The 17,035-nt window shown below is 57.8% G+C and overlaps 2 protein-coding genes across 2 annotated transcripts in view; both read left to right on the top strand.

The window, feature by feature from the left end:
* The window catches only part of BAIAP2L2 (BAR/IMD domain containing adaptor protein 2 like 2), a 29,186-nt gene extending 21,216 nt beyond the window's left edge, over positions 1-7,970 (top strand). Inside the window, exons 8-14 of the mRNA XM_004373852.1 lie at positions 2,623-2,775; positions 3,135-3,273; positions 3,444-3,672; positions 6,571-6,666; positions 6,951-7,146; positions 7,668-7,711; positions 7,895-7,970. Coding sequence (XP_004373909.1) covers positions 2,623-2,775; positions 3,135-3,273; positions 3,444-3,672; positions 6,571-6,666; positions 6,951-7,146; positions 7,668-7,711; positions 7,895-7,970 — 933 coding nt within the window. The remainder of the gene's footprint in view (positions 1-2,622; positions 2,776-3,134; positions 3,274-3,443; positions 3,673-6,570; positions 6,667-6,950; positions 7,147-7,667; positions 7,712-7,894) is intronic.
* Positions 7,971-10,228: 2,258 nt separating this feature from the next.
* Positions 10,229-14,850, top strand: SLC16A8 (solute carrier family 16 member 8). Its single transcript, XM_004374037.1, has 4 exons — positions 10,229-10,442; positions 11,131-11,274; positions 11,514-12,329; positions 14,453-14,850. The coding sequence occupies exons 1-4, from the start codon at positions 10,229-10,231 to the stop codon at positions 14,848-14,850; spliced, it is 1,572 nt and encodes a 523-aa protein (XP_004374094.1).
* The last annotated feature ends 2,185 nt before the right edge of the window (positions 14,851-17,035 follow it).

Below are 17,035 nucleotides of genomic sequence, written 5' to 3'. Positions count from 1 at the left end.
GTGGGGTGGGGGGTGGGGACGGACTCCCTTGGCTGCCTCCTGGTGGGTGATCGCCCCTCGGGAGAGGGCTGTGGATTGAACAGCCACACTTCCCCTCAGCACGGGGAACAGGTAGCATGGTGTCTGACCCAGCTGGCCTTTAGAACATATAAGATGTAACTCCTAAGATAGCTAAGCACAAATATTTACCTGTTACTATACTTACGCTCGGTAAAGTAAAGGGTCAGCGAAAAAGAAGACCCTCAACGAGATGGATTGACACAGTGGCTGTAACAGTGGGCTCAAGCATGGCAACAATTGTGAGGATGGTGGGAGACGCGGCAGTGTTTCGTTCTGTTGTGCACGGGGTTGTTATGAGTCAGAACCGACTTGACGGCACCTAACAACAACACCACCACACTTACAGGAGCCCTGATGGCACAGTGGTTAAGAGTTTGGCTGCTAACCAAAAGGTTGCCAGTTGGAATCCACCAGCTGCTCCTTAGAAACTCTATGGGGCAGTTCTACTCTATCCTTTAGGGTTGCTATGAGTCAGAATTGACTCAACAGCGGTCGGTTTATACTTATAAGCCGAATGCAGTTAGAACAAGATTTAAAGAACTATAAGAGCCCCAGCCTGGGCACGGTAAGGTACCTTTCTCATTCATCTCCAGTAATCAGTCCTTACTTAGTCCAAGTCTAGTCAAGAACATGCCTTCCTACCTCACGCTCAGCTTCTTTGGGTTTATTGCAGTTGTGCAAGCACATCTCTAGGACAAATTCCTAGAAACAGAACTGGTGAGCCCAAGGGTATAGGTATTGGTTTCACTGATTTACATTTCCACCAGCAATGTATAAGATTCTGTTTCCACACACTCCTTTGACAACACAGCGTGTGAGCAAACCTTTTGATCTTTGCTAATCTGAAAGGTAAAAAACAGTATCTCAGTATAGTTTTACTTTATACTTCTCTTCCAAGTGAGGTTGGCATCTTTTTATGTTTTGGTGTATGTTCCCATTTTTCTTATTAATTTGCAAGAGCTCTTTAGATGGTACTGAAATTATTTCACTTTGCTTATGGTAGGTTTTGCCATGTAAAAAAATCATTTTTCACTTGGTCAAATTTATCAATCTTTTCTTTTAGAGCTTATGGGTTTTCTGTCATACCTAGAAAGGCCTTTCCCACTCCATAGTTTTAAAATTCTCCCATGGTCTGCTCTATGGTATTGAAACCCTGTACAGTGTTTCTGCCTGACCATTGTCTAAATTGCCTGGGGCAGGGCTGAGGGAAGCCAGCGATGACCTGGCTGTTGAGCGCTGTCTGTGCTGGGACTTGCTACGTCCACCCCTCTCAGAACCCCTCAGTTCAAACTGGACCAAGTCCCTTTTAAAAGGTGGTATGCAGAACCGAATGATTTCACTTTGCTTGCTGTCCATGATGCAAGTGCACACAGGACTTTGGGGTTTTGTGCTATTTTGCTAATTAATTACTGCAAGGAAATAGGGGGTGTCCTCCTAATGACCAACTGGACCAGTCATTCCTGTGACGTGAGGCTCCAGGCCTGTTTTTGCTACTTGAGATCATTATGAGGTTTTTTAGCAGCTGGGCCAGACTGAAGGGAGAAACCATTGAAAGGTAGTCACAGGAGGCCACTCTACCGCTTACTGGCTGTGGGACCTTGAGCCAGTCACTTGACTTCTCTGACTCTCGATATCCTCTTCTATAAAATGGAGATAATAATAGCACCTTCATTCCAGGGCTATTGTGAGAATCAAATAAGATAATGCAGGTAAAGCATTTAATACAGGGTCTGGCAAGGAGTTAGAACTCAATGAAGGGAAGTTGTATTCCTAAAGTGACAGGCTTGAACTAGGCTTTGAGGGAGGGGAAGGTTTGGATGGAGAAGGGAAAGGCCTTTATAGCTGGGGAGCACAGCAGATCTAAAATCGAAACCTCTTTGACCATCCTAGGTGGTGTGGATTATGTGATCAGCTGAGTTTCCTAGCCTTGAAAGTATTCAAGCAGAGGTAGATGGATGCAGTATGCTGGGAATACTAGAAAAGAAATGCTTATGCAGACTACACGGTTGGCCTGGAAAACTGTATTTGAAAGATCTCTTTCTGAGAACTAACTCAAATTGCTTAAGCAGAAAAGGTATTATTCTAGTTATTGGTAAGTTAAAGGGTTTCAGGTATAGCTGGATCCAGCAGCACAAATGATGTTATTAGAAATGTGTCACTGTCTATTGCTTCTCTCTACCTATTTAGCAAACCTGTGAGGGTGAGTTTATTTTTACAAGTAGCTAAAGGAAGAGTCCTGGGACTGGGTTATTTGGTCACAGTTTCTGGATAAATGCCATCCCTGAGCCCATTGCTATCACCAGGAGGATGGAGTGACCTGAGTGGCCAAGCCTGGTCCTGCACCTATCACTGAAGCTGGCCTGTGTGGACAGCTCTGCCCGAAGCACAGAGAGAGGGGTGCGGCAGCTCCCCAAGTAAAACTGAGGGACTTTTTGACAAAGTAGGGTAGGGGCTGATGCTGGGAGGGCCCAAAGTTCTCCTTCCAGCTAGAAAATTCAGTCTTGAGCTTTCATGACTGTGGGGGCCCCTGGATATGGCTGACCCCTGTGCCCGCCCGGCCAGGCCCGGGGGACGCTGCAGAACCGCGTGCTGCTGTGGAAAGAGCAGTCTGAAGCCAGCCGCAGCCCGTCCCGTGCCCACTCCCCAGGCCTGCTGGGCCCCGTGCTGGGCCCACCATACCCCTCGGGCCGCCTGACGCCCACCCGCCTGGACATGGTGAGGCCCTGGGCGCCCCCGCCGCCGCTCTCACCCCCGCCGCCGCTCTCACCCCCGCCGCTCTACGCGCCCCCGCCGCTGTTCGAGCCCCCACCGCCCCTCGCGCCCCCCGTGGGCCCCTGGAGCCTGAGGCCTGCAGCCTGGAGCCTCCTGCCCCCCAGGGCCACGCTCTACCGCGCGCCCCTTGGCCCGCCCTTCCGGCCGGGCGCGGTCTCGGCGCCACAGCGGTGGCTCGGCCGCAGGCCCCAGAACCCCTACGCCGACATCTGGGATTGGGGGTGGGGGCTGGACTAGGCGGCCGGTCCGCCCCCCCTCCCCACCCTCCCCTGCCCGTCTCCCCTGCCCGTCTCCCCTCGCAGCCCCAGAGGCCCCTGGGAGAATTCGGCTCCCCCCGCAGTCGGCACGGCTCGGGCTCCTACGGCCCCGAGCCCGCCGAGGCCAGGTCCGCGTCCCAGCTGGAGCTTGACCGCCGCTCCCTGCCCCGGACGCCGTCCGCCAGTGAGTGTCCTGTCCCCGCGACGCAGAGGGAGGGACAGGGACACAGACTGGGAGCCCAGGGGCAGGGAGAGGAACTGGGGTTACCCTGCAGCAGGAGGGATCGAGGGCAGACTCGAAAGCGAACTTCCCACCCACGTGCCGCTACCCTCTTCCGCTCCCCCTGTCCCCAGCCTCGCTCTACACCGGCAGCGCCCAGCCCTCGCGTTCCAACTCCTTCGGCGAGCGCCCGGGCAGCAGGGGCGGTGGCAGCGGTGGCCCCAGGAGAGTCCGCGCCCTGGTTTCCCACTCCGAGGGCGCCAACCACACGCTGCTGCGCTTCTCGGCTGGAGACGTCGTGGAGGTGCTAGTGACCGAGGCCAAGAACGGCTGGCTGTACGGCAAGCTGGAGGGCTCTTCCGCGTGAGTGGGAGCCTTGGGGTGCAGGGTAGGGTGGAAAGAAGACCCGGGAGGCCTGGCCTCTAGCCCTGAGTGAGACTTCCCGGACCACTCCCCTGGGGCCTCAGAGGACTCCACGCCACCAATGCCCTCCCCCAGCCTCAGTTTTCTCACCTGTTCAGTCGGGGTAGGAAGAGCCACTTTCCCAAGTTCAGGGTAGCCACGTGAGGGTGGTAGGTAGAGGACAAAGGGGAATGAGAAAGTTTTCTTGAAAGTGTGGATCCTTGCAGAAATCTGATGGGGTAGCTCCATCTCTGTACCCTGAGTCAACCCAGGAGCTGAGATATGGTTGCAGGGATGGAAGGGAGAGGTGGGCGGTGACTGCTGTACTGCTGGGAGGCTCCTGGGCCAGGAGCAGAGCCTGTGCTGGGACCTCTGAGACTGAACAGCGCTCAGCTCCTTACAGTCCGTGTGGTGGAAATCCTTAAAGAACCTAAGTTGGGGCTGTTTCTAACACCACAAGTGGAGGGAGCGGTGGGAAGTACTTCACAGGCGCCAGCAAGCCTGGAGGAGCCCAGGAGTTGGCAGCTCAAAAAAGGAGCAAGCAGGGGTCACTCTTTCTGCAGGAGAAAATAAAAGGGGTTTATGGGCGGGATGCTGCAGGAGAGAAGGAATGGAAAGAGAAAAAGTAGAGGGGCACAAATGGATGCATAAAACAAGGAGCTGACAGCTGGGTGGTCGCGTGGGTTAGTGGATGGTGGACAGGTGGACCAATGGATAAGGGGATGATTGTGTGGATGGGTGGATGCATGCTTATGTGAGTGGATGGGTAATGGGTGGGTGGTTGGAGACTGATTGGGTGCTTGGAGGCATGGGAGGATGCATGGACGTGGGTGCATACATAGACTGATGGATGAGTGGGGGATATGTGAGTGGGTGGGTGGGCAGGGGATGTGAGTGTGTGGATGGATGGATTAGTGGATACACAGTGGATGGATGGGTGGTCCATGGTGGTTGCCATCTGGATGATAGATGAGTCAGTGGGTGCATGGATGGATAGGCTCATAGTTAGGTGCAGGTGACTTCATGGATTGTGAATGGAAGGGCAGGTTATGGGTAGAGAAATGACAAGAACACAAATGGCACAAACACCCACTGGGGGTGCTGCTGTGCAGACCCACGGGCAGAAGGCAGCATGGTGCCACCCTGCAAGTCCCCATGACAGATGTGTAGCAAACCTCCTGGGGACCCAGCTATAAAACCTTCTAGACCAGTGCGCTCAAACCACATTCCCGGGAACATTATTATTCTTCCTGTACTTCATAGGTTAGAAAAAAGGATGCCCAGTTTTATCATCAGTAGGCACTTTATGGTGAAACAGAAATAAAATATACTGAAATGGTTTTATTCTGGTAGTGCTGAAATAGCTTCAGTTACTGTCTTAGGCTGGGTTCTGTAGAGAAGCAAAACCAGTGAAGGGTATATATAAAAAGACATAGAGAGATGTGTCTCAAGGAAATGGCTCACGGGTTGTGGGGGCTGGCAAGTCCCAAATCCATGGTGGGTCAGGTGTCAGGCTGGAGGCTTCTCCTGACTCACATGGTTGCAGGGGTTGACAAACCCACAATCGCAGGTCAGATGGTAGGCTGTTGGCTCATGGGGCTGTGGAAGCTGGAGAATCCCACAATCGGCTGGTCAGATGACAGGCTGAAGTCCCAAGAACTGAAATTCAGATGATGACAAGCCAGATGCAGGATCCAGCGCAAGTTTTGCCAGAGTGTCCATGTATATTGGATGCCGGTCACACCATGAAGGAAACTCCCCTTACATCAGATACTTGAGTCGGGCAGTGACTTGAGTAAGGTTGTGACTTGAGTCATGCCCTGTAGCAAGGATGTGATGCAAGATACACCCCACACTAATCCTGCCTCGTTAACATATAGAGGTTTAGGGTTTACAACATGTAAAATGGAGGATAATTACACAATACCACAAAATGGAGGACAATTACATCAGATCACAAAGTGGAGGATAGTTACACAATACTGGGAATCATGGCCTAGCCAAGTTGACATGTAACAGTAACCATCACTGTTACCTTTAGGTGAGGATGTTGTTGATTGGGTTTTTTGAGTCTAAGGTGGCTTTTTGGAGAACATTCTCCCAGATATCCTACAAGAATCTCATGGGTTCTGTGGAGTCTCAAAAGTTTAAGGAACGCTGATAGTGACTTCCTCCCAACCCCAGCTGCTCTAAAGATGCAGTAATGAGCCCCCAGCCCACACGAAGTCTCCAGGAGCAGGGGTGGGGCTGTCAAGGAGGGGTTTGGACTTGGCGTTCTGGTGAACAGGATCATCCCGAGCCAGGGGGTCTGGGTGGAGGGAAGCAGATGGACTCAGGTGAAAGGATCCCTGGGTTTGGAGTCAGGCACCTGGGGCTTGGGTGCATCTTCCTCTGGGCTCCTACAGTTGCCTGTGGTCTCTCTCCCACCCCACCCCAGTCCCTCTCACCCTTAGCTCCCTGCCTGGTAATCATTTGTTGGGGGTCTGTCTCCCCACCACGTCGGGAGCTTCTGGAGGGCAGGGTTGTCTGTGCACTGTGTGCCCGGCACATGGGGGGTGCTCAGTGAGTGAGGGAATACATCCTGGTCACTTGGGCAAATCGCTTTCCTTCTTGGACTTCACTTCCTCCTCCCTAAGGGAACCTGGTGGGGTGCGAGGTTGGACAGGTGGGTTAGGGCCAATAGCAAGGCCTCAAATGCCAGGAAAGCCCTCCTTCACAGGCCTAAATGAGTTACTAGCCATAGAGCCCTTTGAGCAAGGCCTGGCATGCAGCAGTGCTCAGTATTGCTCCATGCAGAATTGTTATTCTGGTCACTGTTATTGGGCATCGCCTAAGGGGCCCTTTGCCCCCACCCTGCAGGAGTGGCTGGTTCCCTGAGGCCTATGTGAAGCCTGTGGAGGAGGTGCCCCTGAGCCCCATGACCTCCATGAACCTTAAGAATGAGCAACCTTCCAGGTAGGTACTTGGGTGGCCAGGTTTGGGGCAGGGATGGGGACCTCAGGGGGTGGCAGCACCCACCATGGGAGGCATCTGTGAGCTGCAGTCCTGGGTGGGCCCAGCCCCCTTAGCCCCTGGAGAACCACATCTTATCTCTTTATGTGAAGGTCATTGTGTCCAGCCCTCAGCCTCCTCTCAGGACTGCCCTCTAGCCAGGCACAGAGGGGGAGGCCCAGCCCGTGGGGGCTGGGTGCAGCAGGGCCTGACTCTGGCCTCCCCCCTCCCCCTTTCTCTGGTCTCAGGTCCTACCCACTCCGGGGAAGCCACAGCCTTGATGACCTGCTAGACTGGCCAGGCAACTCCACCACCCCCTCAGAGTACTGGGATGGCCAGTCCCGCTCCCGCACCCCGAGCCGGGTCCCTAGCCCCGCACCTGCACCCCTGCCTGACAGCCGCCAAAGCAGCATGGGCAGCATGGGGGTGGCCAGTGACATTAAGGTGAGCCACCCAGCCTGTCCTCAGCACTGGGCCATCCAGTGGGCAGGGAGGCAGGATACCAGGGAACCCCTGCTCTGTCCGGCCTCTGTCTGTCCATCTGTGCAGGGAGGGTGGGATAGGGTTGAGTCTGGGGTAGAGGGGAGGGGGAAAGCATTGGTGTCAAGGACTGGAGCCCCAGTGCCCCACTGGGAGCATGGGAGAAGGCCTCCCCACCCAAGGGAGGCAGGACCTGGTCGGAACGTGGGCTGGGTCGTGGGGGTAGAGAGGGCACCACCCCGTGGGAGTCACCGCAGTCTTATGGGGGCGTTAGCCCTGGGACACAGTACTTTGGCCCAGAGCCTTCTCAGATCTGAAACCCACAGAATTCTGGGCTTCAGAATGCGGGGCCTCATTTCCCTTGGCACCCCAGGGGTCCTCTGGTCCATCCTCTGCCCTCCTCGGGGGAGCGGGCAAGTGATGGGAGGGGGCGCTCACTTGCCGCTCTCACCATCAAACAAGGCCTTCCTCCTCCCCCACTGCAGAAACTGATGGCGTGGGAGCAGCAGCCCCCGGAGCTCTTCCCGAAGTGAGTCCTCTGTCGGGGAGGGGGCAGGCTCAGAGGAGGGCCCCACTGCTGGGGTGGGCGCAGGTGACCCACTGGGCCAGGAGGTGAGGGGTGGATGCCAGCTCAGCTGCCTTCCTGCCTTCCCTGGGCCTGCAGCCAGTTAGGGGGGATGCGTCCCCCTCAGCCCAGCCTCTCCCTTTACAGGGGCACGAATCCCTTTGCCACCGTGAAGCTGCGTCCCACCGTCACTAACGACCGCTCAGCGCCTCTCATCCGCTGAGGACCTGCCTCCACCCAGGATCTGAGTTCGCACCCCTACACTGCTCGGGGGTGTCCAGAGCTGGCGGCAGCAGCAGCAGCAGCAGCAGTGGATCCAGGAGCCAGGTGGCTGCCCTCCACTCACCACTCCGCCCAAGCAGCTCCGAGGGCGCTGCCCTGGGGCCTGGGGCCTTCTAAGTAAAGCAGGTGGAACTGGGGGACAGAACAGCGTCTTCCCTTCCAGGGGCCTCAGGACTCTCCCTGAGGGGCCTACTTCTTGCACCCAACCTCTTTCCACCTTCTCTGCCCCAGTGGGGAGGAGCCCCTTGCCCCCCTGCCCCCCGCCCCCCACATATCCCCCTCTTTAATTTTTGTAAATGGTGACAAATAAAGGAAGTGGACGCAGCAGCAGGAATAGTGGTGTCTGATTTGGGGGACAGGGCACAGGGTGTCCCTCACTGGAGAATGGAGTCCAGGGGTCCTGAAGGCCATTGGTTCTTCCTTGGGAGAACTCTCACTCCCAGGCCCTCACGGCCCTCATTTTGAGCTGCCCTAAAGCCCTCAAGCTGTACCCCTCATCTCTACCCTAGTCTCATTTCTGCTTGTGAGTGTCCCAGAAAATAGTGGCTGAGGCCCAGGACCACCAGCAAGTCATCCTCAGGTGGCCTGGGACACAAGTGCTCTTTGTTCTGGACCCTCCCCTCCCCACATTCCAAGACTCTCGGGGCTGGGATTAGCCTTATCCTAGGAAAGGGCCCACTGTGGCCCCTCCTGGAATGTGGCCTGGGGGTGGGGTGGGCGAGGAGTCAGGCGATTAGGGCCGTGGGGTCTCCCCAGGGCAGGGCTGTGCCCCAGCCCTGGATTAGGACCCCCTGGACAAGGCTCTGTGTGTCCTGACCTGAGGCTCCAGAAGGCTGAGGGGGCCTCCTCCTCTCTCCCTGGGGAGCCTGGGACAGGGAGCCCCTTCATGGGGTCCTAGCCCGGCCCGAGCTCACTGCCCTGTCCCTTCTCCCTGTCCTCGGCAAAGCCTCTTAGCAGGGCTGGAGGACCGACCTATCTAAGCCCCAGGCCCTGAGAGGGGAGGGATGGGGCGGGGGAACCAGGCCAGCTGCTGATCCTGGGCTGGTGGGAAGCCTGTGAGCTGTGAGCACCAACAGGATAAGCTTCACCAGGGAGCTAGGGAGCAGCCCCAGGAGATGTGAGGCTGCATCCCCAAACCCACTGGACAGGTGAGTGGAGCAAGGGCTGCCAGGGACTACACTCTTGAACCCAGTAGGATGACAGGAAAAGCCAGCACCTGGACTTGGGGGAGGGGAGGGACAGAGTCCCAGATACTGACCAGGGCCCTGAGGAAGGGCAGGGGGCTGGCCCTGGAGCCCTGGGTTCCCGCCCCAGCTCTGGGCTGCTCTGTCTTGCCTCTGAGGGCCACCTTCCTCACCTGTCATGGGGTACGTGGAGTTCCAGGGGCATGAGACACTAAAGAATACTTCTGTCTGTGGAGGGTTTGAGGGGTTGCCAGAGGCTTGTGGGGTGGAAGGTCCCACTTGGCCAGAGATTTCTGGCTGGTCCAGCTGTGCCAGGCCTGGGGATGATCAATCCCCCCATCTTACAGGTGGGGACACTGAAGCCCAGGGAGGGAGGGTACGTGCTGAAGTCACACAGCAAATCCACCACTGAGCTGGGCTGAATTGGAACTCAGCTCCCTGGCTTCTGAGACAAGGCTAATGTTTTTCTGTTGTAATGTGGTTTAGCTTTCTTTTTTTTTTTCCGGTCTAAAGCTCTAATGACAATAGTCATTCGTTTTCTTTGAGAAGAATTAGGAACATAGATCAGGAAGAAAATAAACTCCACCCAGACAGGTTTATTTTGCAGGCTGGTGTCTGTCATTCTGGTGTTTGTTCCCTGTGTCCTGAGGCCCTCACACGTGCACATTGGGGACATTGGTCCCTATGCACCTCCAGCGCTCCCACTCACCAGGACCCCCTCCTGCCATCAGTAGGTCCTGAGGGGCAAGAAGTGCCTTCAGGAAGTCAAGTCTGAGGTGGGAATGACCCTCTGCTATCTCCCCTTCAGATACCACCCCCGCTTCCAGATGCCCCTTGAAGGAGGCTCCTACATCAGTTTCCCCTCCTGGTTCCATGCCTAAGCAGGCCTGGGTGGGTAGCCCCGTGCCTCCGTTCCCCCATCCTGGGTCTCCCCACCACCCCGTCTGGGCTGCAGACCCACGCCGTTCCCTCTCGCACTCGCCTCCTGCCTCCTCCCCCAGCACAGGCTTCTGCTATGGGTGCTGGCTGCCCCCGGCGGGGAACAGGCCCTCCGGACGGCGGCTGGGGCTGGGCCGTGCTGGGCGCCTGCTTTGTGGTCACCGGTTTCGCCTATGGCTTCCCCAAGGCCGTGAGCGTCTTTTTCCGTGAGCTCATGAGCGACTTCGGTGCCGGCTACAGCGACACAGCCTGGGTGTCCTCCATCATGCTCGCCATGCTCTATGGCACAGGTCAGCGCCCTCTGGCCCCTTCCTGCTGCACCACCGCCCAGGAGTGAGCGCCCAGATCAGGCCGCAGAGGACACCTGACCCCTGAGCACTCCCAGAGCTGGCGGAAGCCCCAGGAAACTTTAGCCTGGGAGGGAGAGGACAATGGCCAAGCTTGGCCAGCCTGCAGGGCCCCTCCATTCCTGCCCAACAAACCCATGCCCACCCATTTTACAGGTGGGGAAACAGATCAAAAGAGCCTTCCCTTTCCGTCCACTCTAACCTACAGTTCTCATCCTGCCGGTCCTGCCTCCGCGCCAGCCCTGGGGAAAAAGCTTAGGGAGGCAGCCCCATGGGGACTCCAGGCTGTGCCAAGCAGGGACCTGGAGTGTGTGAAGATAAATACAAAGGGATGGGATCCGCCCCTTCTCCTCTGGGCTCCGGCTTCTCAGGAGTGGTGGCAATGGGGGCTCTGGGCCAGGGCATGTCCCTCCCCTGGCCCCTTGCAGGGCCCTGTCTCCTTGATCTGTCCCAGCTGAGTTGTGTGACTTGGCCAGACACTGCCCTCTCTGGGTCCTTGAACCCAGAGGTGACCTTAACCCTTCAAAGCCGCCTTCCATGGCGTTCCATGGCTGGGAGGTGCAAAGCCTGGAGTTTAGCGCCCACCGGCGAGATTGGTCCAGCCCCCGTGATGACCCTACCCTGCCCACAGGCCCCGTGTCCAGCATCCTCGTGACCCGCTTTGGCTGTCGCCCAGTGATGCTGGTAGGTGGGCTGCTGGCCTCAGCGGGTATGGTCCTGGCCTCCTTCGCCACTCGCCTCCTGGAGTTGTACCTGACGGCTGGGGTGCTCACAGGTGAGGGCGCTCACAGATGAGGGGGCCCGCCACTCTTCTCCAATGCTGTGCAGATACGGGGCGGGGGGCGAGGGGGAAGAGTCGGGAGTCCTGGATGGGATACCACCTGTCCTCGGTTTTCCCCCAAGGGGTGGCCCTTGAAGTTCCGGACCCAGTTTCCCCGGATTCTGACTCCCTACTGGGGGCAGGGGAAGGGGCCCGCGGGAGCCTGGCTCAGCGCCCGCCTCGCCTGCCCGCAGGCCTGGGCCTGGCCCTCAACTTCCAGCCGTCGCTCATCATGCTGGGGCTGTACTTCGAGCGAAGGCGGCCTCTGGCCAACGGGCTGGCAGCGGCGGGCAGCCCGGTGTTCCTGTCGGCGCTGTCGCCGCTCGGCCAGAGGCTGCTGGAGCACTTCGGCTGGCGCGGCGGCTTCCTGCTGCTCGGAGGCCTCCTGCTGCACTGCTGCGCGTGCGGCGCCGTCATGCGGCCGCCAACCGGACCACGCGGGGACCGCGCCGCGGTCACGGAGGAGGAGGCAGAAGCGGGCGGCACCAGGCTGCGCCTGCGCGAGACGCCCCCTGGCGGCCGGGCCCGCGGCCGCCTGCTGGACGTGGCCGTGTGCACTGAGCGCGCCTTCGCCGTGTACGTCGTCACGAAGTTCCTGATGGCTCTCGGGCTCTTCGTGCCCGCTATCCTGCTGGTGAACTACGCCAAGGACGCAGGCGTGCCCGACGCCGACGCCGCCTTCCTGCTGTCCATCGTGGGCTTCGTGGACATCGTGGCGCGGCCGGCGTGCGGCGCCCTGGCGGGCCTAGCGCGCCTGCGGCCGCACGTCGCCTATCTCTTCAGCCTGGCCCTGCTGGCCAACGGGCTCACAGACCTGGGCAGCGCGCGCGCGCGCTCCTACGGCGCCCTGGTGGCCTTCTGCATCGCCTTCGGCCTCTCTTACGGCATGGTGGGCGCGCTGCAGTTCGAAGTGCTCATGTCAGTCGTAGGCGCTCCGCGCTTCCCCAGCGCGCTGGGTCTGGTGCTACTCGTCGAGGCCGTGGCTGTGCTCATCGGACCACCCTCTGCCGGTGGGCCCCGCGGGAAGCGGAGTGGCGCCGCATAGTGCCCCCTAAGTCCGAGGGAAGCCCTCTCCCGGTCCCAGATGGCGCTTCCAGGGGTGAGAGGAAGGGATTCATCAGGCGGAGACAGCCTGATGGGGTGGACCCCCTCCCATAGCCAGTTAGCCCCTCCCCCAAGCTGGGACCACCAGCTCTGGGTGGGAACTGACAAGCCACTCCGGCACCTCCAGCAGTTCTCAAACAGGCCCTGTGAAGTACAGATGCCTGTTCTCACTGCGCAGATGGGGAAACCGAGGCATGAAGGCTTAGTACAGGTTGCAGTCCCGGAGGTAGAACATGGTCTGCCTGATGCCAAATGCTCACGACTTCAAAACCGTTTGTCTGGGTGCTCTAGTCTCCCAGCTTCTGAGGACCACAGAGATAGGGACATGTCTTTGGGGGACCAGCCCCAGGAGCAGAGTGGGATGCTCGGTGAGTGGACAGGGAGAAGGAGAAGTGCTGGTGTCTTCAACAATGGAGACATTCATTGTTGCCCTTAGGCATGGGGAGCAGGAAATCACTGTGGTCAGGGTGGTCAGGGAGAGCTTCCTACGGAGCAGAGCAGGAGCTTCCGGGAGGGACCCAGTATGAATCGGCACAGGGCGTTTGGGAGACAGTGTTCCCATACAGGTGTGGCAGGAACTAAAATTGAAAAGGTGGTGCCATCTGTCCAGTGGTTCTGAGGGGACCCATGTGGACTCCTGGTGACAACCCATCCCTCCATCGACACTCCTGATCCTCCGGAGAATCCCATTTGGTTTCTGCCTGGGACCTGCCACTCAACACTAATAAGCAGAAAACCTGTTTTTTTCCGTTTGCCTCTTGCGCCTCTCCCTTCTCAGGATGATCTCAGAATTTACTGTCGAAACAGGGACACTCTGAGAGTGAAAAGGGCCACTAGTGATAATTAACACTGCTGTGGCCTGAAACTCTGCAGGCAAAGCAGAATGCCTGGCCACCCATTTCTCCCACTTTGCAGACAGGACAAGCGCGGCATTCAGGTTGTCCTGAACAGTGGGGAACTGTCATTGGGCAGGAAAGGGCTGAGCTCAGGCTGGGCGGTGGACTGACAGTGGAGAGAGGCTCAGGCTGCCTGTCTCTGCAGATGGGCTGAGCTCCCCATCCTCTCTTCGGGGCTGGGGTGGCCGAGCCTACTCGTGAAGCTTTGTCATCTTATCTAAGGTTGAGCAACAGAGTCCCTGAGCCAGTGTGTGGGTGACACCCAAGCCCACCACCAAAAGCCTCAAAACCAGCCTTACTTTCCCGCCCAGAAGCTCAGGAACCCATTTTCCATTTTCTCATCTGACCCGGGTGGACCTAAAGGGGAGGGAAGAAGGCACATGGAGTGAGGAGAAGGTGAAGCCAGTGTGATTTATCACACCAAAGACAGGACAGGACTGAGTGTGGGAGAGACAGGGACAGTGCTGGCTGGGCAGTGACCAGGATGGCAGGTTTAGAGGAGTACTGCTCAGAGGGGCTCAGGCACGGGAGCACCGAGGCCACGGAGATGCCCACCCAGGGGTCATGGCTGGCTGTGAGCAGCCACAGAATGCTCCAAAGAGAGGGTGGGGCCCAGAGGGACCATACTTTAGGGAAAAATATTTGCAATTAAAAGATTTTCCTGATTATGAAAGTACTATCTGCATGTGATACAAAACTTGGAAAATACAGAGATGGAAATAGGTATTACTTCCCCACAAGCCCTGCCTCCCAGGCTGATGCTCATGGGCCTCCTGGGAGGGACAGGAGGCAGCCTTGGTGGTGGTGGGGGGTGTCGGGGAGGACTGATCCAGGCCCCTGAAGACCACGGGGTAAAAATGGGAAGAGCAAGAGCTGGAGGTCCCTGGGAGAGCAGGGCTGAGCCCCATGCCCCACCCCACCCCTAATTATCACAGGGCCCTAGTAGGGCTTGAATCAGGGGGTGCCTTATAAACTGTATAGTGCTGCCTCACCAGAGGCCCCGTATCACTTAGAAATGAGGTCCAGGAAGGGGAAATGACGTTATTAAGGACTCGAATGACAAGTGGGTGTGGGGAGGTGAAGGGTGGGGTCCCTGCAGGCCTTTACCTCTGTGTTATCCTCCCTCCCCGCAGGACGCCTGGTGGATGTGCTGAAGAGCTATGAGATCATCTTCTACCTGGCTGGATCTGAGGTGGCCCTAGCCGGGCTCTTCTTGGCTGTGGCCACCCACTGTGGCCTGCACTGCTCTCGGGACATCCCGCCTGTCCCGGGTTCTGAGAGCGGGGCCAGTGGCACCGAGGACGCTGAAGCTGAAGGGGATTCTGAGGCTGAAGGGGACTCCGAGACCCTGCCCGTGGGTGTGGCTGACCCTGGCAGTCTTGAAGCCCTGCAGGTGTTGAGCCCCCAGAGCAGGCCTGCGGAACCCGAGGCAGAGGTGGGGCCCAGGCTGGACCCTGAGCTAGATGCCAGGCCGGACCCCGAGCCAGACCTTGAGCCAGACCCTAAGGCGGTGCAGCATGCAGCACAGTAGCAGAGTGGCCGGGCGACTTCAGGAAAGTGGCTTCCCCTCTCAGAGGGCTTAGTGCACTAGGAGGCTGGTCTAGGGTGACCACCCTGGGTTCCAAGTTGAGGTTCCAGTCTGATTCCAGTGAACTCCTTCCCTCAGCTGCCCAGTGGGCCATGGCGGCCCTGCTTCCCCCTCAGCGAAGTAAGCTGCTGGTGGACAGAGTCGGGCCGTAGGAAATGACGCTCATAAAGCTCAGATGAGAGACGAGCTTCTCTGTTCCTGCGCCTCCGTGCTCCGGCCGCTCCGACACGGGGTGGGCGGGCAGGAGGGAGTCTGAGAGGGCCCTCTGGGGCCCTTGGACTGGGGTCTTGAGTCGGGCCGGAGTGAAGGGAGTCAGGGGTGGGTGAGGGTTGGGGCTACGGGTGGGCATAGCTCCTGCCCCGGCTCCACTCCCTGGAGCTGTTCACTGAAGTCCCAGGGCTTGGTGTCCTCCTGAGGTGGGGACGAGGGGTTGGCAGTAACTGCAGCTTGAGGGTGGGGGCTGCTCGGAGGGAGGGGGCCCCAGCAGTCTGTTAGAGAGAGCATGGTCCTGAGTCACAGGTGGGGGTTGAACCTGGACCTGAGCATGGGTCTCTTGCACACTGGAGGTTGAGTGAATGACGCCATCTTGTGGTGTGCCTGGGGGTGTGGGCCAGGCAGCAGTAATGTGTCCCCCTTCCGTCACCTTTCCAAGAGGGCACCCCCAGCCGAGCTCCAGGTCTTCTGTCTCTAGGGGACAAATCCTCAGTGTGTTGGGAAGGGGTGTGCTGGGACCCTGGCTGTGGACACAGCTCCTGTGGACACCACCGTGTCTGTGGGCAGCCTGATCGCCACCGACCCTGGCCATCTGCTGTCCCGTCCAGTAGTCGCAGGGCTCTCCTCTGTTGCACTTTGATTTTCCGGACCCCCAAGTGCAGGGATTTCCACGTGCGGCTCTGCTCCCTCTGTGTATTTCTTCTCGTCCCACAAAGTTGACAAGGCTTTCTGTGCCTTCTTCCAAATGTTAAGGGTGGCGAGCAGGCCCCAGTGGAGGAAGAAGCCTTGCTCCCATCGACATCCTGCTCCTTCCAGCACAGCTCCTCGGCAGGGCCTGCCCACTGGTGGTGACACCACCTCCCACTGCTCTGGCAGGTGGACCGCATCTGCCATCCAGTCCCGAGAGGTCTGGGTGCCCTTGTCAGATGCCCAGGAGGCTCACTCTGGGTCTGCTTCCCCCGGAGCCACATTTTAGTTAACACTCACATGGTGCTTCCTCAGTGGCAGCCACTGCTCTGAGCCCTTTACAAATGTGAACTCATTTAATCCCGACAGCCCGATGGGGTAAGTACATTATCCACCCTTCACAGACAGGGAAACTGAGGCACAGGGCAGTTAGGAACTAGCTTGTGGTCTGGTCCAGGCTGTCCTGCCCCCTTCAGAGAAGTGGTATGGTCTGATGGTTCAGAGGAGACCCATGTAGATTCCTGGTAACAGCCCCCCACCCCCCTTACCCTCTCAGTCCTGCCTGAGAATCCTACTTGGTTTCTGCCCGAGACCTGCATGCTCAAGTCTAACAAGCAGAAAACTTGCTTTTTCCACTTTGAACTCTGCCCACCTCTCATACTTCTCCCTTCTCAGGATGACCATAGAATTCCTTGTCCAAACAGGAACACTCTTGAGAGTGAAAAGGGCCACTAGTAATAATTATGCTGCTGTGGCCTGGAACTCTCCAGGCTAAGCAGGATGCATGACCACCCATTTCTTCCAGTTGCAGACAGGACTGGCATGGTGTCTCCACTGGGCTTCCCCTCAGGACCCAGGGCAGAGCTGGGGCAGCTGGGACACCCTTAGCACCTTCCTCCCATCTAAGACTCCAGGTCCCCTTCCCAGCATCTGTCCTGCCGTCCCCAATAAAAGCCATTTCACAGCCAGCAGCAGCTAAAGGATCAAAGATGAGAGAGGATATACAAGGGCCCCACAAAGCAGAAAGCTTTGGAGACGTGGAAAAATCAAGGCTTTTGAACCTATCGGATCTGAGTTCAAATCCCACTTTGTCCATTATACTCGGTGTGGCCTTGAGCAAGATACTTCTCCGAGCCTCAGTTTCCCCATCTGTAAAAAAGGACAATAGTGCTAATCCTGCAGAGCCACTGTGAGGAATAAATGATGTAGACGAAGGGAACTGTCCACA

The sequence above is a fragment of the Trichechus manatus genome, unplaced genomic scaffold (genome assembly GCF_000243295.1).
Source record: "Trichechus manatus latirostris isolate Lorelei unplaced genomic scaffold, TriManLat1.0 scaffold00027, whole genome shotgun sequence".
NCBI lineage: Eukaryota > Metazoa > Chordata > Mammalia > Sirenia > Trichechidae > Trichechus > Trichechus manatus.
Note: the sequence above shows the minus strand (reverse complement) of the source record. Positions and strands in the feature narration are given on the sequence as shown.